General features: G+C 34.9%; 2 protein-coding genes across 2 annotated transcripts in view; one reads left to right on the forward strand and one right to left on the reverse strand.

Moving 5' to 3' along the window:
* Positions 1-7,992, reverse strand: part of Dlg2 (discs large MAGUK scaffold protein 2) — a 2,015,095-nt gene extending 2,007,103 nt beyond the window's left edge. The window contains exon 1 of the mRNA XM_071616557.1: positions 7,947-7,992. Coding sequence (XP_071472658.1) covers positions 7,947-7,965 — 19 coding nt within the window. The 5' untranslated portion in view covers positions 7,966-7,992. The remainder of the gene's footprint in view (positions 1-7,946) is intronic.
* A 1,914-nt stretch (positions 7,993-9,906) lies between these two features.
* Positions 9,907-16,813, forward strand: Tmem126b (transmembrane protein 126B). Its single transcript, XM_027942669.2, has 5 exons — positions 9,907-9,995; positions 13,171-13,292; positions 14,925-15,118; positions 16,112-16,223; positions 16,493-16,813. The coding sequence occupies exons 1-5, from the start codon at positions 9,915-9,917 to the stop codon at positions 16,662-16,664; spliced, it is 681 nt and encodes a 226-aa protein (XP_027798470.1). The 5' UTR covers positions 9,907-9,914; the 3' UTR covers positions 16,665-16,813.
* Positions 16,814-24,314: the final 7,501 nt, after the last annotated feature.

Raw genomic sequence — 24,314 nt, forward strand, 5'->3', positions numbered from 1 at the left:
TACAAGGCAAGCTCTCTACCACTGAGCTACAACCTCAGTCCCACACCCTCAGTCTTTTTTATTTTTATTTTGAGACAGAGTCTACATTGTTGAGGCTGGCTTTGAACTTGCGACCCTCTTCCCTTGGCTTCCCAAGTGGCTAAGATTAGAGGTGTGTACCATCATGCCTGGTCAAAATAGTATCCTGCTGGTAAGTGTTTGTGTAGCACTTTCTCATTTACAAACAGATTTTACATGGATTGGATAACTTTATTTGATCCTCACAATAGTCCTAAGAGGTATTATTAGTACACTTATGTTTAAGATGAGGAATTTAAAGTTCAATCTTTTTATTTTCTTTAGATAACTTAGCCAGTTAATGTAAAACATTGAATTCCAACCCTCTGTTGTACCATGATAGCATTCACTTATTCAAAGAACACCATAATTCACAAAAGAGCACTGGACAAGCTTCTCATCCTAATTTTATCACTAACTAGCTTTGGAAAAGTGAAGTTCTTGTGTATTATTGGATGAGGAAAAGGAACAACACATAGTAAGGGGGGGAAGGTATCAAATCTCATTTTTTTTCTTTTAAATATTTTTTTAGTTGTAGACGGACACAATATTTTTATTTTATTTATTTATTTTTTAATGTGGTGCTGAGGATCAAACACAGTGCCTCCTGCACTCATCAAGGCAAGCACTCAACCACTGAGCTACAACCCTAGCTTCAACTCCAGCCCCATCAAATCTCTTTTTAAAAGAATAAAGTGGAGTTCAAAGGATTACATGATTTCTGCAGGTCCACTGGTAGCATTTCATATGAAGGCACATAAACTCTATTTTAATGTGGGAGATTGGCATTTTGAAAAAGTAATTTTTTTCTCTCCCTAAAATTTCCCATTCCCTTTCTTCTTAGTTAAGCAGATAATTGATTCAGCATTTATTGCCTCGGGGAGGTATATGCCAGGACAAAAAACAAAAGCGATTTTTAAGTTGTTTCAATTTTGCTTTCCAAAAGCATAAATCTTCACAATAAGTATTTGTCACAGAGATGAAAGATTCTCACAAATAGGAAGACAGAGGGACTTCCCCCAGGCTCTCGCCAGTCTAAAAAGAGATTTCCACAGGTGAAAAACCAAATAAGAGACATAGGCACAAAAAAGGTCTTTGTATCCCAAGGCAGCAGAAATCAAGTCTAATTTACCATCAGCATTGCCTGGAAGGCAGTAAGACCCCAGAGAGAAATGGCATCATAATAAGTCTAGGCAAACAGAAACCCAGAAATTATTGAAAAAACACAGAAGCATGTGACTTGGAAGTAGTAGATCTCTGCCAAACCAGAAAGAACTATCCAGACAAAACAACTCATATCTAAGAGGTAAGTTATTAAATATAGATGATGGTTGACCAGAGTTCACCTCCCCCATTCCAGTGAAGAAGGGAAAATCTCAAGAAGGATTAGAATTATTTTAGCCACTAAACAATGCCTACAAGTAAAAATAAATAAATAAATTTGAATTATAGAAAATAAATGGTTTTTTTTTTCACAGTACTAGGAAACAAACCCAGGCTCTTGCACATGCTAGCAAAGTTCGCTGCCACTGAGCTACATCTCAACCTAGATATTTCTTACATACCAAAAATAGACCAAAAGTCCAAATCAGTCATCTCTGATCTTATCTCTTCTTCTAGTAGCCAGGTCTTCAGACTACTGGCCTAGGTTTTTTCTACACTATTACTGTTATTGATGATGACAATGATGTTGATGATGACGACGATGACGACAATGACGACAACAAAAATGACATAGGATGTCAAGATATGTTCAAGGCAAAGAAAATAATTATCTTACCATTTCCTACACTGACTGGCAAACTTCTACTCATCTTTCTTATCTCATCTTAACTATCACATCTTCCCTACATGGACTTAAGTCCTCCTCGCCTGTTTCTAGGACACAGCATATCAATATCACAACATTAAAACTGTTTATTTTCACATGTCTCCCTATTTTAGAAATCGGCAGAGGTCGAATACCACTTGCCACCACAAAACACACATCTGGCACAGTGCCTGGCACATGACAGGCACTCAATAAATCCTTGCTGGATAGAAAAGTGATTGAATAAACAAATAGAAGTAAAGCTATTACACTAAGTACATACATAAGCTTAACTTTTTAAAAAACTGTGGCTTGCTTATTACCTATAAGGGGTTCTAAATAGAATAGAATATAACAGGTTTATTCCAAGTCATACTATACTTTAGAAAATAAACATGTCACAACTCTCAAAAATGAAAGCCCTTCCCCACCCATAAAGTCTCAAAATTTCACTATAACAGAGTTAGTGGCTAGCAACATAGTGTCTTCTGAAGAAATGAAATATAAAATATTATAATCTTTGAACATTTAAATTTAATAATTCATTTTCACAGGATTTTCTACCTCATATTCCTCTTGATCTTAAATCCTAAAATAAATGGGGTCAGAAGAACTATTTCATAATGGAGGTGCTTGCCATAATTCTTGAAATAGCTTTGAGTAACTTACTAAAAATTGAACCCATGCAGAAAGCTTACTAGTTAGAATTCAGAAAGAAAAGACAGAAGAGACTGGACAGAAGAGACTGGGTAAAACTCATGACCCTCTGCTGACACAGCAACCTACATTGAGGATACAGAGCCCTCAAGTCTTGACCGCTACAAATCCCTGAGCAGAAATCATAGCTAGGGAACGGATCCCTTTCCCCCAACAAAAAAATATTATGCATCTCAGCCTTAGTCTTAAAAAAATTATAATCACTGAAATAACAGTAAATGCTAAAAAGTAAGAGCATAAAAGAATATATATATATATATGATTAAGAATGAATAGTATTCTAGCAGTTTAGGGGATATAATATTGCATAATAATGAGGGATTTATTTATTGACAGAGGCATGAATGAACTGAATGTCTTAATTCGGTATTGTAAAAACTCAATGTTTTGTGTGTATTTTCTGACTATACTCTTCTACCCAAAAATAAGTAATAACAGGCCTAAGGAGAGATAAAATATTCTATTTTGAATGGAACACTTGAGTAGTTCTCCCAAAACTTAACAGTTCACACATCTGTTACCAATTCCTTAGTGTATCATTTGTACACTATCCCAATACATAATATGTGTAAAATAAAATCTATTAACAGATCATTTTACTTCGATGTCTATTGATTTGCTACACAGCATATTCCTAATCAGTAGCTAAACACAAAAATATTCTCTTACATCTCTATCCAGAATGCTCCCTCTTTATGCCTTCTAGATTAATGAATATTTCCCAATATTAAGAATTTATGGCCCCGCAGGGTGGTGCTTGCCTGTAATCCCTGTGGCTGGGGAGGCTGGAGCAGGAGGATAGCAAGTCAAGCACCCCTGTGTTCATTCCCCATATCAAAAAAAGAAAGAAAGAAAAGAAAAGAAATGGAACTTATGGCTTCACCAAGTGCATTGATATACTTATAAATCAAGGGACTCAGGAGGCTGAGGGAGGAGGATCACAAGTTCCAAACCAGCCTCAGCAATTTAGCGAAGCTGTGAGCAGCTTAGTGAGACCCCGTCTCAAAATTTTAAAAAAGCCTGGAGATGTGTCTTAGTGGTAAAGCACCCATGGTTCAATCTCTAGTAGAAGAAGAAAAGGAAGAAGGAAGAAGGAAGAAGAAGAGAAGGAGGAGAAGAAAATAATAATAATTGTGGCCTCATAATTTCCAATAATCTCTCAACCATCAAGATAGAGAATAGAGAATTAAGGATGGGGGGAGAAATTATAAAGGAGCATACAGAAGTGGGGGTGGGTATTAGACATGTTCTATATTCTGACTGTGGTGCTGATTTCAGAGGTACATAAAAACTTGTCCAAATTCATCAAACTGTACATTTTAAATGATGCAGTTTATTACGAATAAATTATTCCTTAATATAGTTGAAAAAACTTTAGGAAAAAAAGATGACCCTTTTGGGGAATTTTAAACCTAAAAAAAATCCTTAGTAAGTTATTTATTTTACTGTGAATTATAGAAATTGCCAACCTTTGAAAACTATTTTTTCAGCCTGGCGCAGTGGCACACACCTGTAATCCCAGCAGCAAGGGAGGCTGAAGTAGGAGGTTCAAAAGTTCAAAGCCAGCCTCAGCAATTTATCAAGGCCCTGTCTCAAAATAAAATATAAAAAGGGCTGGGGATGTGTCTCAGTGGTTCCATCCGAAGGACCAAAGGGGGAGAAAAGCTATTTTTTTCAATCCTTTCTGGGAACTCCTGTCTTTATTAGCTGTGAGAAAAAAAAAATTAAACAAAAATTGAAGTTTTATAAAATGAAAAAGGTATCTGGATGTAGTACTAGTATGGCAAACATGAAAGTTTAAACACAAATTTGGTAAAATGTCCAGCAAAATAAATAAAATGTATGCAAAATAAATAAAATAGCCACTCAGGAACTGTCAATAAATTCAGGTACATATTTTCCCCTTTATTGATTCTGAAAAACAATTTTTAACTTAAAAAAAATCTACAGATGGAAGGAAAATACAGATAATGAAAGGTAAATGTAAATTAGTGAGATGCTATAAAAAATAAATTAGTTAACCCACAAGGTGCTGGAAACAAATAATGAAAGAAGAAAATTTTAAAGAAGAAATAAGCAAAATAGTTCTAAGTTCTCTTTCTGGGAGATAAAAAAGAAAAACAAAAATAACACTTTTATGAAGAATATAGTTAACCCAAAACAAAGACTAAAAGCCTGTGAGTCCAGGAAACAACAATTTCAATTTCAAGAGAGTACATAAGATATATGAGAGAATCATGCTTTAGAATTCTAAATACACAATATTCTTCAGCTTCCTTTAAAAAGGTATAAAATCAAAACAAATGAATATGAAAATGATAATATTTAGCTTGAAATTCATGGTAAAAATCTGTTTATACATGTTCAATAATATCATTGAGAATGGTTGCAAAAAAGTATTAGAAGGAAATAAAGTGTTATATAAATTAATAACATCAGGCAGCCTTCTATACCAGTTAAGAAGATAATAGAACATTTAAAAAAAAAACAGAAATGAAATGAGCATCCATCTGAAAGTATTAAAATGCAATGATTTCTTTCATATATTTAATAACAATAAGAACAAAAAACTTCAAAAAAGAAACTGCATTGTACTAAAAAAATTCCATTGAAGCACAAATTCTGTTTAAAACTCTCAGTGTTCAAAGATAATATTTTATCTTCAAAATAGCCACTTCCTGCTTGAAAACACCAGGAAGAACATAATTTTTTCCTTATGTTAATGCAACATAAAATTGTATTGATTCAATTTATTGAAATAGCCTTTTACAACCCACTATGATCTTGTGTCACATCAGAAAATACTAATACAACTTATTTTGGATAAGCTCTAAATTTTCATGCATTATGTCAAAGATTGTCCTAATGGGTTGGTTGGTAGCAAATCAAGTGACTACCGTAGATAATTGAATCGTGAATAAAAATCAACTATTGAGGTGGGGGGAGAAGTCTGTAACAGAGAAAATGAAGAGTTCTGTTGACAAAACTGAGATCTATAAAAAATGTGGGGAGGCTGAAGTAGGAGAGATAAAAAGTAATACCAATAAAGCAAAACAGAAGGTTTGAAGCATAGCAGTTGCAACTTATCCAAGAGCAGTCAAGAATAGCACCCAGAAATTTACCTCCCACCATGATTGCAAGTTATCAATGAGAAAATCTCTTAATTTTGAAAACAGTATACAAAATGAACACCAAATGAAATATGTCTTATGAAAACTTTACATTTTAATAAGAATATATTCAACAAAGAATAAACACTTGGCCCAATGGATATAGTTACTATTTAAAATCACATTAACTCTAGCTTTTCCATTATATCTACTATAAGTAACAATGAAGAGAAAAATATTCAAAATGATGGCAGTGCTTCATGCAGAATAAATTTAGGTTAAACTCTAAAATATTTGTTTTTCTTAGATTATAGAAACAGTAGAGACAGTAAGATTAGCCAATTAATAGGTAATACATATGTAATAATTTGTTTGGCTATTTGTTATAGTCTTCAAAAATAAATATCTGAATACAAACAATTTTAAGAAATTAAAAATAAGAAATGATTTCTTATTTTTCTCTAGATCAGTTCATAAAATGAATTACATAATGCATATGTTTTAGTATAACACAAATATGTACTTGCTTTGCTACATAGAACATGTTGATTCCTTCAAATTTTTGATCTATATGTCAATCCATTCTTAAGAAAGAAAGAAAAATGTAGGAGGAAAGAGGAAGTTTTTAAAGTATTATAATTTTCAATAATGTGTCCAGCAATTTCTGTAGGAGTTCCTTTAAATGTGGAAACTTTTAAGAAACTTGTTCTATTGGTTTTAGAAATGTAAGATCAGCCTTTAGCTTAATTTATACTGAAAATATTCATTGGGCTTCCTCCACATACCTTTTTATCCCTTTCTCTTGCTCTCTTCCCTCTCTTCCTTTTCTTTTCCCCTTCCCAGTTTCTCCTTCCTCTTTCTCCCCAACACACACACACACACACACACACACACACAGTGTTTAACTTTTAGTCCAAAATATCAAAGTTGTCCAACAAGACTGTCTAGAGAAATGGTACAAACAGTAACAACACACAATGAGTAAATAAATCAAATAGCCATATTGTTTATTGCCTACATTCCTAAAACCATTCTTATTCCAGATAAACCAACCGTGTCAGATTTAAACAGGTGTGGCTCCAAAATCCAAAAGAGAGTTTATTTCTCTCAGTGACTACAGGGAAGAACTGGGGGAAGAAAACAACACTAGTTTTATATCCTAGTGTGCAAAAAAGCACAGCTGTGTTTCAAAGGTTTTATATATCACTGTCCCTCTCTCACATACCAGCTTGGATAAAAGCATCCCAGAGGTTACAATTTTTCTCAATGAATCTTCCATATCCAAAGGTAGAAGCATTAAACACCATGCAGAGCCAGGCTGTGCTTTAACTTACAGTTGAGGCTTTAGTTTCATATTGTAGCAATTCATATAATTATACATTTGGATCCATGTTAGCCCAAGAGAGTAAAATTCAATAGTGTTGATATAAATTTTTATTCAAAACTTTCTATAAACTCTTTTTAATTAATACTATCTTCTGCATCAAGTTAAAAAAAAAAAAGAAAAAGAAAAAACAGCTTCACTAGACTACTTTGGAATAAAGTTAACCTGAGGTAGATCTAGGCTAATTGAATCCCCAAGGCCTGACATATAATAAACTATGCTTCAGGAACCAACTAGATCTTGATCAACTCAAGAGTATAAAAAACTATTAAAGGGGAGAAAAATACAGGTGTGCGTCTCATTTGAGGAAATTGTCAACTATGCTATTAAATAATGCCTGAGTCAAGTTACCAAAGTTGTGCAAGTTACCAAAGTTTTGCTTTATCACAAAAGTGACAGAATGAACAAATATGAAATCTATTTTAAAAAATAAATGAAAAAGCAATAAGTTTTCCAGTGAAAATAAAATTACTATCTTTTACAACTATAATTATCTCAATAAATATTAAGTTCATGGTGAAGAGCTACACTCTACATGTTCCTTTTTTTAAAGATTGTTTAAAAGTAAGTTTGATGATCTAAGAAAACAAGCTAAAGAAGATCACAAATCATTTTATTCTTATTACAAATGGTAATCCAGACAGCCTGATTTATGAAATCATAATGTCTATAACTAAATATGATAGTCTTACTTCCTTTTGCTATAGCAAAAAAACTTACTAAATGATGTGCTACTGAAAAGATATTATTATAATAATTTCTCAAATCCAGTCAAAATTTTACTCTCCAATGGAATATGATTTTAATTACAAATACCAGAACCAAGAAAAGGGAGATTCATATATTATATAGGAACCTCATAGCCCACCTTTCTTCTTCACTGGCATTCTTGGGTCTTTCACTGCCACCGGATTCAAGATCTCTTTTCAAGTCTCTGCTTGATCCAGCTGGATTGTGGCCAAGAGCCAGGTAACTGTTGCAAACCACTTCACCCTTCAATTTTGAAATCCAGGCCGAGTCTTCTATTTCAGATAAAGAAAATAATGATGTATTTTTTCCACAGCTAAACTTTCTACACTGCCCACAGTGTTTAGAGAAAAATGACTTTTGAGTTTTTCAATTTTTATAAAAGACGTACTTTTTTTTTTTTTAAGCTGGTTATAAAAATTCCTCTTCGGGCAGTAACATTTTTGAAAGTTCAAGGACCAACTCAATTAAGGCACAAACCAAATTTAGACAGCTGTCTCATTACTTTATAAATGATCAAATTAAAAGACGAATTGGTTGATGATAAAGATCCTCAATTCTTAGAGAAAATATTAAATTCCCCCTTTCAAAAAATACGTTTAAAAACCTCTTGGAGTCTGATCTCTAAAAAAGGTGCGGAGTTTGAACAGTTTTCTCTGGCAGAACACAGACTTAAAGGCCCTTTTTGATTTAATGGACCAGAAGTTCCAGATCTCACCCCCTCAGGTAAAACAGGTCCAGCTTGCTGTCACTTTCATTTTTTTCTTCTGCACTCTCCAAGCCCCCAAGGCTTGATCCTTAATGCCCCTCTGATTCTGATCCTCCCATGTATTAATCGAGAGGATTGAAACGAAGGAAAGCAATCCCTTGGCATGGAGACATTAAAGTGACAGTGCTACTCAATGGGCACTTGATGCAGGATGAGTTGGCGAAGCAGATTTCTTCACACTGGAGTCATTCACATCATGCCATCTCTTCGCATCCAAGCAGCTCTCTATCCGGCGAGGAAAAACACTGAGACTGTTCGAGAGGAAAAACCAAACCTTCCCCCCAGAGGTGTTTTCGGAGACGTTGTAGTAGGATTAGGTATGCAAGCATAAGCTGTGCAAAAGGTCCTCGATTTACTAAATGAGAGTGCAGCTGCTTGCCTTCCACATTCACCCTCTCAATCTCTCTCCAAACTACCCACCTTCCTTTTGGAGAAAAGACAAGCCATCCCTCTGCCACCGCTGGCCACCCCTGCCCAACCCCGATCTTATATAGGAGAGCACTGAAATGTCCTGCACCCTCCACGCGATGAAGTGTTTCCTCAGTCAGGAGAAACAGCAGCACTAGAAATTATATAACTCTCGAATTTGGCTTCTCTAAGACATGGAGACTGGAGGGTCGGGGGTTGCGGGTCTGGGAGATACTGCTGGGCATTTAACCAACACGAACGCGCGCCAGGCCTCTTCGTAATACCCTCTACCCCCGAAACACTGACTACAAGGGGTCTTCTCGGGAGACAAGAGGGGAAATTTTTTCTCCGGTCCCTTTCCAAACGGGGCGAAAGGATGAAATATGAGGGGACTAAAGCCTGGGGAGAGGAAGCTAGTCGGGCTGCTCTAACGGCGCTGGGGCGGAGGGTTGGAGGCTCTGAGGAGGAGGTGCCTGAAAAGCCAGAGCCGTGACACAAGGGCCAGGTCAGAGAGGCGACTCCCTGAAACTGTGAAAGGAGCGGGCTGCTAGTGCCCAGCTAGCCCGGTTGCCTTGAGAAGAGAAAGGCGTGCGGCAACATTCCTACGCCCAGCCGCCCCTTGTTCCCCTCAGGGTGGGATGAGAGGGAGGGAGGCTGACAAGCAGCAGGGGGAGGAACTACTGGGCAGGCAAGGGGGGGCGGGCCCACGGGCGCCTGGACTTCCTTGAAGCCAATGAATGCCCGTAATTTCTGGACGCCGAGCCCAATCCCAGGCCGGATGGAGGGCGCGGCTTTTGACTGGGTGGGGGCGGGCCCGGGCTTCAGGCAAGGGGTGCGCAGGGTAAACCACCCCACTTCCCGCCCTGGGCGTTCTGAGGCCCCGCCCACCCGCGAGTCACGTGGGCCTTCAAAATGGCGGCGCACAGGCGACAGGCTGGGGCTGACCCGAAAGGTTCAGGTGCTGCGCCGGTGGGAGACGGAGAAGCGCCCGAGGTAGGCAGAAATTCTTAGTGGTAAGGGCAGTGCTTTCCACCGCTTCTAAGTGGTGGCCGACTCTTCTGAGATGATGCACCTACAGGATTTGAACATTTCAAATGAACAGTTCCCAACGAGGCAGGGCATAATCAAGCCGCCAGTCGCTTTAGAAATAAGCAGAAAATAGAAGACCTAAAATTTAATCCTGATTATCTGCAGCTTATTTTCTTTTGCTTCCGTACTTTGTATAGGCTCTTGTTTTAATTAGGAATATTTCCTTGGCTTCTGTCCCTCCCCACCCTCGCCAAATTCTCTTTTCAGATTTTCCCTTAAATGTTCCTTCCTCCAGGAAGCCTTCCCACATTTCCCCTATCTCAGTTGTTTGCTTTTTCTTATATTAAATGGTATCCTCATTCTCCCTTTAAATTCCCTGTTTTTATTCTGACTTTTCGGTAGGTTTTAAGTTCCCAAGGGCATTGACTATCTGAGGGCTCTATAAATGATGAGTGAATGTTGATAAAATTCTGAAGGTCAAGTGAAATACACATAAGAACACAACAAACTAAAGCGCTTTGCAAACTATAACCCTACATATACGCACTCTCCCCACCCCCCTTTTTTTTTTGTACCGAGGATTGAACTCAGGGGCACTCAACCACAGCGGCACACCCCCAGACCTTTTTTGTATTTTATTTAAAGACAAGGTCTCCCTAAATTGCTGAGGCCGGCTTTGAACTTGCAATCCTCCTGCCTCAGCCTACCAGTTGCTGGGATTACAGGCGTGTGTATATGCACTCTTACTGGTAAAAGTGTGGTGATCTGTTGAGTGATCTTTCCCTAGTTAATTTTTAGGTAAAATGTTGGGTGTAGCAAAATCTTTACATTTTAATACTTTTTTAAAAGGCTTTCTGGAGGCTAAGTGTATAGCTTAGTAGTAGAGCGCTTGTCTAGCATTCGACAGGCCCTAGGTTCAGTCCCCAGCACGGCAAAAAATAAAGTCTTTCTGAAAGTTACTAGTTTGTTTATCTGCTTTAAGGATGAGAGTGTAATGAAAGTAATCACTTCTTTGACAGTGCCTTGCAAAGATTAAGCATTCAATAAATATTCGCTGTCCTGTTTTCATTAGTTCAGTATTTATTTTCTAGTAAGCATAATACTTAGGAGGGTTCTTCTTCTTGTTATTTTGTTTTTGTTTTTTCATGTACAGAGCTGAGAGTATAGACTGGGTAGGTGTTACAACAAGACATTGCCTGAAAGTTTTCTTTTGGGTGGAGGATTGGTAAGCTTCAGTGAATTGGATGACTGCAGAACAAAAAATTTATGTAAGGTTTCTGATTAATCATGTTGACAGCCACCTTCATAGTACAGTAGATGGGTTAGGTATAGAATCTCCCTCTCATCTTTCTTTTTTCAGTAGTGTGTCAGAAAACAAAAGATTAAGTCTATTCCCTGAAAAACTGTAATTTGTTAAATATTTTACCTTTTTGGTTTTTTCCTAACCCCAGAAAATTTGAAGAAAATTTTCTGGATTGAATGCAGTTCTGCAATGATGCAGGGAAAGAAACTGATCCATTATTACTCATTGTATTATAACACCATAAGAAGGTTCAGAGGAGTCCTGGACTTCTGTGTTTATCCTATGGGGGATATGGTCTTTCATTAGTTAGAGTTAGTTTGGATACATATCACCCATTCAGCAAATGAGTATTACAGCAATGTTTAAGTCGTGTTCTTAGACCACAGTCTTAGAAGTCTTTGGTGCTAATAAAATGCAGATTTTAGGCCTCACCCTACTCCTGTTGAATCCAAATATTTAAGAAGAAAGCTCAAGAGAGCTCATTTCAGATAAATGTACTGTGTTATTCTTGTTCATGCTAGAGGCAGAAAACCACTGATTTATCATCTTCTGCATTCATTAATCAATCTATTTTTAATTCTCTTGCCTAGGATTCCTAAAATTTGAGATTAAGTAAATGCCCTTGACTGTAAAAGTTTTTTAAAATGGAGATTGGTGTGATTTGTAAAGGGCTTTCTATTTTATCTGTTTATTGGTTAATCTGAAGAAGGTAAAATAAAAAGGTTGAACTTTGCATCAGTAGACCTTCCACTTACATAGTAAAGCCACAAATTTGGATTTGCCAGAAATGTCCCAGTTTCCTTGTCTAAATGAAATTAAACAGAACTCTTAAACTCCATGCCAGAGTGGCACAATATTTAACAAATGTTATTATTAAAACTTTTTACAAAGATACAAATACCCAGAGCAGAACATTCAGGGGATACTTTCTGAGACTCCAGGGTTTTTTCCTCACTGATTTCTGTTAAGATACTACTAGCCAAAACCTTATGGTTCTTTGATGTTAGCAACTGTCTATTTATTACATTCGAGACATAGGACCCTTAGGATCAACCCCAGAGCCCAGTGCCATAAAGCCAGGCTCTGTGATGTATCATATAGCTACTTCTGACTAAGACCCTTCCTCTACCCTAAGTGCTACTGGAGAACTGAATGTGTAACATAAAAAATAAGGTAGCCATGATCTTACTTCTGACTAAGACCCTTCCTCCACCCTAAGTGCTACTAAAGAACTGAATGTGTAACATAAAAAATAAGGTAGCCATGATCTACTGCCTCTTCCCAGTTTGAAACAGTATCCCCCCTTCTCTGATTTTATCTTTCCTTATTCTTGAAAGCAATCTCTGCTCTCTTTTACCCCTGTAGGAAATTTAACATAATCTCCAAAATGAGCTCATGAGAGACAGAGGAAAGAGACAGTAGTCACCAAAGGGACTACTACTACTTTGCCACCTGAAGAGGTAGATCAGAGAGGGCACTGGCTACTTCCTTGGAATGAAAGGGGGAAATTGTACTGAAGACAAAAACTCAGTATCTCAGTCACTTATCCTATACTAAATCCCAAAGCAAATTAATATTTCTGAACCTCAGTTTTCTCATCTATAAAAGTAGAGGTGATCATAATTCTGCCAATTTCTTAAAGTATTGTGTGACTTTAAAAAGCCAGTGTCTAACAAATAATAAGAGCTCAATAAATGTTGATTGAATTATTCACTTAATATATGAAAGCAAATGACAGTACTTTACTGAACTCTAAATGTTTTTTAGTCTGAATCTGTAGAATTTTATAAGGTTTTATCATTAGCTATTATGGTTCTGGAATTTTGTGTTTTCCAGGACATCAAGATGGCAATTTATATGCATGGTCAGCCCAGTCTTTCTCTAGGAGATGCAAAACTCAGAAGACCAATGGTCATCGACATCATAGAAAGAAAATTCGAGTACCTTAGAAAAGAAAAGTAAGAGACAGAACTGTACTGAAAGTTACTAACTTCATTGGCAGATCTTTTGTATTGCTGTTGTTTCTGAGGATTATCTAAGAAACTGTCACCTTTATTGACTTGGTTATGAATAAAGCTTATTAAAAAATAAAACTAGAGGGAAACAGATAAAAATACTGAATTGTCAGAATATTGGGGTTATGCATAATTTCTTTCACTTCTTTTAAAAAAAAATGCCCAGAATTAGGGGCTGGGGTTGTGGCTCAGCAGTAGAGCACTCGCCTAGCATGTGCGAGGCCCTGGGCTCGATCCTCAGCACCACATAAAAATAAAATAAAGGTATTGTATCCAACTACAACTAAAACAAAATATTTTTTAAATGCCCAGAATTATTGCTGAAACATTATTTGTATAGTAAATATTTTTTTAATTAAAAGTAATTAGGAGGGGCTGCAGTCGTAGTTCAGTGGTAGATGGCTTGCCTAGCATGTGTGAGGCACTGGGTTTGCTCCTTAGCACCACATAAAAATAAATAAACTAAAGGTATTGTGTTCATCTACAACTAAAAAAAAAAAAATTAAGTAATTAGGAGAAAAATATTTGGCAGGTACTTATATTTCATTGATGAGCAGTTATGATTAAAATCAGTTTAGGATTGATGAATCTCAACCACAGTGCCAAGTACAGCAAAAAGGAATGTAGCTTCCATGATATACACAGTCTTAGTTACCATTTGGCTTTTAGATTAATAGAACTCAAGAATAAAGTCACACTAATTAGAACAAATAAAAAAATAAAATTAAAAAAAAATAAAGTCAAAGGACAACTAATACTTAACTTTAGAACTTTTTGGATTTATTCATGAGTCCAAGTTAGTAAAACTGGATCTATCAGATCACTTTGGAAAACGTTTATTTTTTTTCCCACTATTTAGAAAATATTAGTTTCTGTGTGGAAGAAGTTTTATAAATCATAGACAAGTTATTTTGAAAGTATCTGGGCTAATTAAAAAATAATTATTTTCTAGATAGCCTAAGCAATTTTTTTTTGTAGATTACCTTAAGCAAATTAATTATTTTAATAGCAGAAAAGGTATTCTTAGAAATAGGTATGTCAGTAGCCATAACATTTAGCTGTCTTGGAACATATTTATGTTTATTTGTGTCCAAGTTAATGGCCACAAAAGAGTTACATTTTGGAACCATCCTAAATCCTCTCTTCTCTTTAGAATGTAAATTCCATGATGAGTGGAATTTCTTTTCTTTTTTGGTTTGGTTTTGTTCACTACCCTATCCTTGACACTTCAGAAATACCTTTCACATAGTAAATGCTCAAGAAATATTTAATGCTGGCCAGGCACAGTGGTGCATGCCTATAATCCCAGCAATACGGGAGCTGAGGCAGGAGGATTGAAAGTTTGAGGCCAGCTTCAGCAACATACTGAGGCTCCATGCAAAAATAAAAAATGAAAAAGGTCTGAGGATGTAGCTCAGAGGTAAAATGCCCTAGGTTCAATCCCTAGTACCAAAAAAGAAAAAAAAAAAAAGGAAATATTTGATGAATAAATATATAACAACTACTATTGAGCAAAGGATACATCTATTATGAGAATATTATGTTAAACTTAATCATTCCTTTTGTTTTCCCTAGGACCTTAAATGTACCTGGAATGGTATTCCTTGGGACAACAGCTAGTTTCTTTGGAATATTTGCAAACTTCATTTTCAGATACTGCTTCAAGGTTAAATATGATGCTTTGAAGACATACGCACCATTGACTGCACTTCCATTTTTATCCACTATAGTTACTTATAAGTTCCTTGTAACTGATGCTTTGTATTCAGGTAAATTTAAACTCATGAATATATAATGTAGTTATATCTAAATAAAGTTACTCATTAACATATACTAATAGTAATCCCTTACATTTGTATTTTGCTTTACCACTTACAAGGATATTCACATATAGTTTCCTATTTGATCCACGCAACAATCCTGATCAGGCAGGTCAAGCATTATTGTTAATAAGTAACCAAAACTGATGCATGTTCAACTACTGAGAAACAATATGATATACTTAGAAAAGACCAGGCATTGGCATACTATGCACATGATTTCAGATCCTAGTTCTTATCATCTCAGTTGTCTTATCCATGGATTAGAACTAATAGTACTTACCTCACATGATTGTTGTGGGAATTAAAGGATGCTTTTTGTTCAATGCCGAACATAGTATCTGGCATGCTATGGGCTTCTAATGTTATTTTCTGCTTCATTTTACCTTAAATTTTCCAGGTAGTAATTGATGGAGCCTCTAGTTATAATTCATTCATTAGATCTTTGTTTAAAGATCCTTTCCGCAGAGAAACCTCTAATTCCCTCATGATAGGTTAGACTTCTAGATAAATTATGAATACATTTTACTTCCAAAGCATTGAACACACTTGTATTTTTTTAATTATTTGTCTTTCCTCCCTGGTAGACTGGTCAGAATGTCTCAAATTTTATGTACCATTATATATCCCTAGCACATAGCACATAACTGACGCAGAGTAGATAATATGTGTATTAACCTAAAATCCAGGTGTCTGCATGCTAGTTTAGTATTCTTTTATGAAGTTGCCTCTATTCAAAGCACATACATAAGAGGTTATTCTCCACATAATAAAGTAAAAACCATTTCTAAAATGATATATTAAGTCTGCTATGTCATCAACTTTCAATTTCTAATCTTTTCTACTGTTTTGTGGTTGAACACAATACAAATAACTACTCTTTGAGGTAACAGTGCTTAACCTGAATTCTAAAGAGAGACTAAATTTACTTTTGTTCTCTAGGTAATATAAGCAAGGAAAATTGTGTTCTGAGAAGTTCACTGGTTGGCATAGCATGTGGTATTTTATATCCCAGTGCATTAGCTTTTTCTAAAAATGGACGTCTAGCAGTCAAGTAAGTTTCTCTGTTCATTCCTTTTCTTCCTTTGTTGTTTTTCTTCCTTCTTTTTTTAGATTAATAGACTCTTCTTATTCCTTAGATATCAATCATACATTCTAATGGAAACACAATAGTTTGATATTCCAAATAGCTAACATTTAATTTTTTTTACTATCTACATGATTAAACCTATAATGGAAATTATCAGTTTAGGGAAGATTGATGAACTTTTGTATTTTGGTATATTTTCCCAGGAGGTATTATTAACTATTTTTCATTTTTAGGTATCATACTGTTCCAATGCCACCAAAAGGAAGAGTTTTATTACATTGGTTACTACTTTGTCAAACAGAGATGAAAGTAATGGCAATTCCCCTAGTCTTTCAGACAGCATTTGGAATACTTATTGGCCTACAGCACTATGGAATGTTTGAGAAAACTGTACAAGAAGATTAATGAAAGAATGAGCTAACTCAGCAGAGTGAATTGTTTATGCATTGTTGAAAGAGTGAAAAGTAACTGTTTCTGTCCCTTTTGTCTAGTATGTAACTGATACTCAGTAAATATTTAGTAATTCAATAAATGTAAATGTAAAATAAAAGTAAGTTTCATATTTCTTTCCTCATTGAATGTGGAAATGGGTTTGGGCCTCAGATCTATGCAGTTAGATATTCTTCACGAAATATTTATCAAGTCCCTGCTATATCTCAGGACATAGAATAAGAAGTGGTCCTTAGGGCTAGGGTTAGAATGAGAGGGTTTGAGAGATACATAATTTGAGAGCATTCAGGAGTAGGGCTGCTAACTACTTAAGCAGAAAGAGAAGTTATGGGGAAAAATAATATGAGCAAATTCTAAAGGAGAAATTGGAAGGTTACAAGAAAGCAAGGTATGAAAATAACATCCTGCCCATTTCCTCTACTGTAAACTCTCATTCAATATATTAACTAGTTTCTTGTTTCTAAAAATTATCTTCATTATGGAGTTTTGTTTTTAATTTTTTTTTGGTTGTAGATGATCACAATAACTTCACTTATTTATTTTTTTATGAAGTGCTAAGCATCGAACTCAGTGCCTTACACATTAGGCAAGTGCTCTACCACTGAGCTAAAACCCCAGCCCTACAATGTAGTTTAAAGAATGTTTATTGCACATATATTTGCCATTCATTAAGAACCAAAGATGTAAAAATTCAGTTCTTGCCCTCAAGAAACTTAATATATAGAGAGTTCTCAAATGCTTCTTTAGACTCTAAAAACTACACATTTTTCTTAGTTCAGTAAATAAACACTGTTTGATGAGACCTTACAGAATAAATCCCACAGCGCATTCTCCTTGTCTTAACCATATTCATCTTTATATCAAAGCCTTATAATCTGGAAAATATGACAAGGTTGACCTTTGTTTACCTCCTTTGCCACCTGAAGTTGCAAAATACAAAATCAAGATACAAAAATCAGTAGCTTTTATGTACACCAGTAATGAACTTTTTCTAAGAGAAATCAAGATAGCAATCACATTTAAAATAGCTTCAGAAAAAGGCTGGGGTTGTGGCTCAGTGGTAGAGTGCTTGTCTAGCATGTGCAAGGCACTGGGTTCAATTCTCAGCACCACATATAAGTAAGTAAATAAAATGAAGGTCCATGAACAACTAATAAAAATAGTTTTTTAAAAAAATAGCTTCATAAACAATGCCCAGAAATGCATTAAACCAAAGAATTGAAAGATGTTTAAAATGAGATTATAAAATAAAATTTAAAAAACTGAAGATGGCATTAAAAAAATTCTTCCATGGTTAGAAGAATTAATATTGATACCAATTCAAAGTGGTCTATAAACTCGGTGTAATCCCCATCAAAATACCAATGACATTCTTCACAGAAATATTTTTAAAACCCTAAAATCTACATGGAACTACAAAAGACCCCGAATAATCAAAGTAACCTGACTAAAAACAAAGCTGGAGGCATCATACTACCTAACTTATAAACATTACAAAGTAGTGAAAATCAAAACAGCATGATCTTGTCATAAAACAGATGAACAGACCAATGGAACACGAAAGAGATCTCAGAAGTAAAGCTAAAAATCTATTGCAAATACAGTTTGACAAAAGTACCAAGAACAGAGAAAGGAGAGAGACTCTTCAATAACTGGTGCTGGGAAAACTAGATATCCACATACAGAAGAATGACACTAGAACTCTATCTCATCATATTCACATATCAACTCAAAATGAATTAAGGAATTTAAACCCTGAAACTATGAATCTAATAGAGGAAAACAAGAGAAACACTTCAGGCCATTGATATGGGCAAAGATCTTTTTTTTTTAATAAAACCTTAAAAGTATAAGCAACAGAGGCAAAAATTGACAAATGGGATTATGTCAAACTTTAAAATGCTTCTACACAGCAAAGGAAATGATAGATTGAAGAGACAACCTGCAGAATGGGAGAAATTATTACAAGCTATTCATCTGACAAAGGATTAATATCCAGAAGATAAGCAACAGCAAAAAGTGTTTTAATAATCTGTTTTAAAAATGGACATTGCTTAAACGTGGCTGTAAAACCAATGTGATACTGCAATCTATACACGTGGGGAAAAAAAGAATTCATACCCCACTTGAATCAAATGTTTGATATGTCAAGATCATTGTAATGTTTTGAGCAACTAATTAAATAAATAAATAAATAAACCAGAACAGATATGCTAATGAAATTGGCAAATAGCAAGATAGCTGATTATTCTGTCTCAACCCATTACTCCGTATGTCTTAGTATCAATCACCTTGTCTGCTTTGTGCCAGTTGGTCTTATTGATCCATATTGTAAAAAGGAGACTAATTATCTTCAACAATAAGTTGTTAAAATATATGACTAGAAAGTTTTCAATATCAATTATGATCTTTAGTAATTCTTTTTATATATTCACATTATCCTCTTTAATTTCTGTAATAAATTTTGAGTTTATATAAAAAAAAAATGGACATTGCTGGTGGGACTGCAAATTGGTGCAGCCAATTTGGAAAGCACTATGGAGATTCCTTGGAAAATTAGGAATGGAACCATCATTTGACCCAGCTATCCCACTGCTAGGTCTATACCCAAAGGATTTAAAAATAGCATACTACAGGGCCACATCCACATCAATGTTTATAGCAGCACAATTCACAATAGCTAAACTGTGGAACCAACCTAGATGCCCTTCAGTAGGTGAATGGATAAAGAAAATATGGTATATATACACAACGGAATACTATTTAGTATTGAAAGAGAATAAAACCATGGCATTTACAGGTAAATGGATGGAGTTGGAGAAGATAAAGCTTAGTGAAGTTAGCCAATCCCAGAAAAACAAATGATGAATGTTTTTTCTGATATACGGATGCTGATTCATAATGGGGCTGGTTGGGGTTGGGGGCAAGGGATGATTAGACAAACTCTAGATAGACCAAAGGTGAGGGAAGGGAAGGGAGGGGGTATGGGGGTAGGAAGGTCAGTGTAATGAGATGGACATAATTACCCTTAGTACATGTATGAAGACACAAATGGTGTGACTCTACTCTGTGTGCAACCATAGATAAGAAAAGTTGTGTTCTATATGTGTACTATGAATTGTAATGCATTCTGCTGTCATAATAACAAATTAGAATTTTAAAAATAAAATACTTGACCTTTCAAAAAATTAAAATTGATAAATGGAATAGACATTTCTCACAAGAAGACATACAATGACCAGGAAATATATTTTTAAATGTTCAATATCACTAATTGTCTGGAAAATATAAATCAAAACCGCAATGATGTGTCATTTCACCCCAGGCAAAAATGGCTATTATCAGAGGCTGGGGTTATGGTTCAGGGGTAGAGTGCTCACCTAGCATGTGTGAGGCACTGGGTTCAATCCTCAGCACCACATGAAAAGTAAAATAAAGGTATTGTGTCCACCTATAACTGAAAAATAAATATTAAAAATTACTATTATCAAAAAGACAAAAAATAAATACTTGTGAGGATGTAGAGAAAGGAGAACTCTCACACTAATGGTGGGCATATAAATTAGTACAGCCATTATGGAAAAGTTTGGAGATTCCACCCGAGGGGTGGGGGACCGAAATAGAAATATCATAGGATCCAACAATTCTACTATTGGGTTTATGTCTAAAGGAAATGAAATTAGTATGTCTAAATGATATCTGCACTCCCATTCCTACTATTTATTTTTTTAAAGATATTTTTTAGTTGTCAATGGATCTTTTATTTTATTTATTTATATGGGTGCTGAGGATTGAACCCAGGGCCTCACACATGCCAAGCAAGTGCTCTATCTCTGAGCCACAGCTCCAGCCCCAAATTCCTACTATTTATATCAAAAAGTGGAATTAACCTAAGTACCTATTACAGGATGAATGAATATGTTATTGGATGGTGGTAAAGCACCCCTGGGTTCGGTACCAAAAAAAAAAAGTGACTATTGAAAAATAATAATTATTTATTACCTGGCTTGTAACATTTGTAGAAGTAAATGTATGACAATAACACAGATGAGGAAGGAAGAAATGAAAGTATAAAGTAAGATTCTTACACTATATATAAAGTGGCATATTACTTGAAGGTAGGTTATGAGAAGCTAAAGATGTTGTTGTGGGTAGAATTGTGCTTCCTCAAATGTTTAGGTCATAATTCAAATACCTATGAATATGTCCTTATTTGGAAACAGGGTCTTTGTAGGTATAATCAAGTTAAGATGAAGTAGATCAGATTACAATGGACCTTCATCTAATAATTGCTGTCCTATAAGAAAAGGGAAATTTGGGCACACAGACACACACAAAGGGAAGATGGTCACATCAAAGACACAGGGAAATACTGTGAATACAGAAGCTGAGACTGAAATGATGCTTTTAACAAACCAAGGGACACCAGGGATTGCCAGCAATCTCCAGATGCTAGGAGAGAGGCAAAAAACAGATTCTCCTTCAAGGCCTCCCTTAGAAACCAATCTTGCCAATACAGTGATTTCAGACTTCTAGATTCCCAAATAGTGAGAAAAAATATTTGTTGTTTTCATACTTTCTTACAATAGCCTTATGAAACTAACAGACACATGTTATGCATGATAAAACAATCATTATAATTTTTAAAAGAATTACAGCTACTAACAGAGATAAAATGGAATTTAAAATTCAAATCATCAAAACATAAAGGCTGAATAAAGGAAAAAGGGAGAATAAAACAATAAGATGAATAGAAAATAAATATCAAGATGATAAACCTGAACCCTAGAATACAAAAAAACAAAATCACATTATACATAAATGGTCTAAATTTTCCCTCATTAAATTCAGAAATTGTCAATTCTAGTAAAAGCTAAAATCCAACTACACATTAACTATAAGAACGTACATTAAATATGAAGATTCACATAGGCTTAAAAATGGAAAAGTTATATTATGCTAATACTAAATCAAAAGTAAGTGATTGGAGTGGCTATATTAATATTGAACAAGATAGGTTTCAAAGAAAGAATAATATCAAGAAATAAAAAAGTTATTCACGATGATACAAGAATCAATTGCCCTAAGTGTAATAATGGATCTTGCAAATGTGAAGCAAGAGCTCATTGAACTGAAAAGAAAAATAAAAAACTCCAGAATAGTTGGAGATTTCAATAACATTCTCTAAATAACTGGCTGAACAGTTGGTAGAAATTTAGAAAGAATAAAGAATACTTAAACAACACTATCAGCCTGCCACAGTGGCTTGTGCCTATAGTTCTAGCTGTGCAGGAGGATCTCTTGAGCCCAGGAGTTCAAGGTCAACACCAGCAACACAGTGAGACTTCATCTCTCTAAAGGAAAAGAAAAGAAAAACCCTAATTTGTGCTCATTGGTATTTTCAGAACTCCTGGGACAACAGCAGAATATACATTCTTTTCAAGCACACATATAACACCAAAATGGACCAGAATCAGCATTACAAATTTCAATATATATTGAAAGGATTCAAATCATCCCAAGTATATTCTTTGACCATAAAATTAAATTAAAAAGTACAAGAGCATGATGGTGATGCACACCTACAATCCCAGTGACTCAGGAGGCTGAAGCAGGAGGATCTCAAGTACAAAACCAGCCTCAGCAACTTAATGAGTCCCTAAGCAGCTTAGCAAGACCCTGTCTCAAAATAAAAAAATAAAAAAGTATAAGGTAAGATTAGGGCTGGGGATGTGGCTCGGTGGTTAAGGACCCCTAATTTAAAAAAAAAAAAAATCAATAGAGGAATAGTATCTAGTAAATTAAAAATATAGGAAACTTACACACTTTTAAATAATCCACATATCAAAGAAGAAACCAAAGAGAAATTAGTTTTTTAATTGAATTAAAATAATTTGTGAAAATCTGTGGGATACAGTTAAAATGTACTTAAAAGGAAATCTGTAATACTAAATGTTATAGGGAAAAAACAATCTCAAATCAATGACCCCACCTACAGAAACTTGACAAAAAAGTATTTTAAATCTCAGGTAAAATTAAGAAAGGAAATAATACAGACTGGAGAACAAATCAAACACAGAAAATCCAACAGAAAACAAAAAAAAATAAAATCAATTAAACCAAAAGCTGATTATTGAAGATTAAAAAAAAAAAAAAAAAAAGATAAATCAGCCAGGAACATGATGCACACCTGTAAACCCAGCAACTCGGGAGGCTGAGGCAACAGGAAGGCAAGGACTGAGACCTTTTTATTTTATAGTAGTAGAGCACCTCTGGGTTCAATCCCCCTATCAGAGAAAAATAAATAAATAAAAAGATCAGCCATGAGCCAGACACATCAAACATAAAAAAGAAAATTCAAATGACCAATACCAAAAGAGATGTTCCTTCACTACAGATTCCATAGATATTAAAATAATAAGGAAACACTTTTAATAATTTAATCCAATACATCTGGGAACTTAGATGAAATGGACATTTCATTTTGTCTTGTGAGGGCTTATGAAGTTCACTGAAGATACACATAACCAGAATAACCATGTATCTATTATAGTTATTAAATTTATAGTTAAAATTCTCTCCACTAGAAAAACTCCAGGTCCAGAAGTCTTCACTGGTAAATTCTACCATCTGAGAAATAATACCAATATAAAACTCTCCAGAATAATTGAAGAGAAATTTGCCAACTCATTTAAAAAGCCCAGCACTACCCTGATATTAAACAGATATTGTAAGGAAAGAAACAACAGGCACTATCTCTTATCTTGCTCTGCTCTGCCCACAGCCCCAAAGGCTTGTTGAATACAGTAGCCCCTCCGTATCCTTAATTTTAGTTAACTGCAGTCCAAAAATATTAAATGGAAAATTCCAGAAATAAACAATTTTTACTATTAAGAAAAAAGGAAAGAAACAACAGTCCCATACTCCCCATGAACATAGATGAAAAAAATTAAATTTTAGCAAACCAATATATATAAGGTAGTGTACCTCATGACCAAGTGAGGCTTATTCCAGAAATACAAAAGTGACTTAACATTGAAAAAAATGCATTCATGCTTGCCTAGTAAAAACAAAGGCCCAGGTTTGATCATCAGCACTGCTAACAAAAAATAATAATAATACATCCTCTTCTGTATGTATGCTTTTGATTGCTTTCTAATCTCTTTTAAAATCTTACTGCCCAGTTTTATAATTATTATTAATAAAAGTATCTATCCAATATAAGCTACTCTGTCATTTCTAGAATCTGAAAGTCCCTCTTTTGTTTTTTGATTATCATCTTTGGAAAATGTGAAATTGTTCTGGATCAACTACTTTCAGGAGACTTATGTAGCAATGAAGTCAGAGCCACATTCCAGGAATTTTCTTTGCAACACAGAAAGGTATATATAGCCCAGGTGAAAGATGATAGATTAAGGTAGTAGTAATGAAAATAGTGGTAAGTGGTCAGATTCCATTTTCTTTGATTTGGACTGGCTATTTTAAGTACCAATATTTGTTGTTAGAAAGAGCTCAGACAGGCCATAAGAAAATAAAATTATCTAGATATTCTTATTCAGAATTTCTCAAAGCTTTTTTGTAAATCAAAACAGCAACATTCATTTT

The sequence above is a fragment of the Marmota flaviventris genome, chromosome 9 (genome assembly GCF_047511675.1).
Source record: "Marmota flaviventris isolate mMarFla1 chromosome 9, mMarFla1.hap1, whole genome shotgun sequence".
NCBI classification, from domain to species: Eukaryota; Metazoa; Chordata; class Mammalia; order Rodentia; family Sciuridae; genus Marmota; species Marmota flaviventris.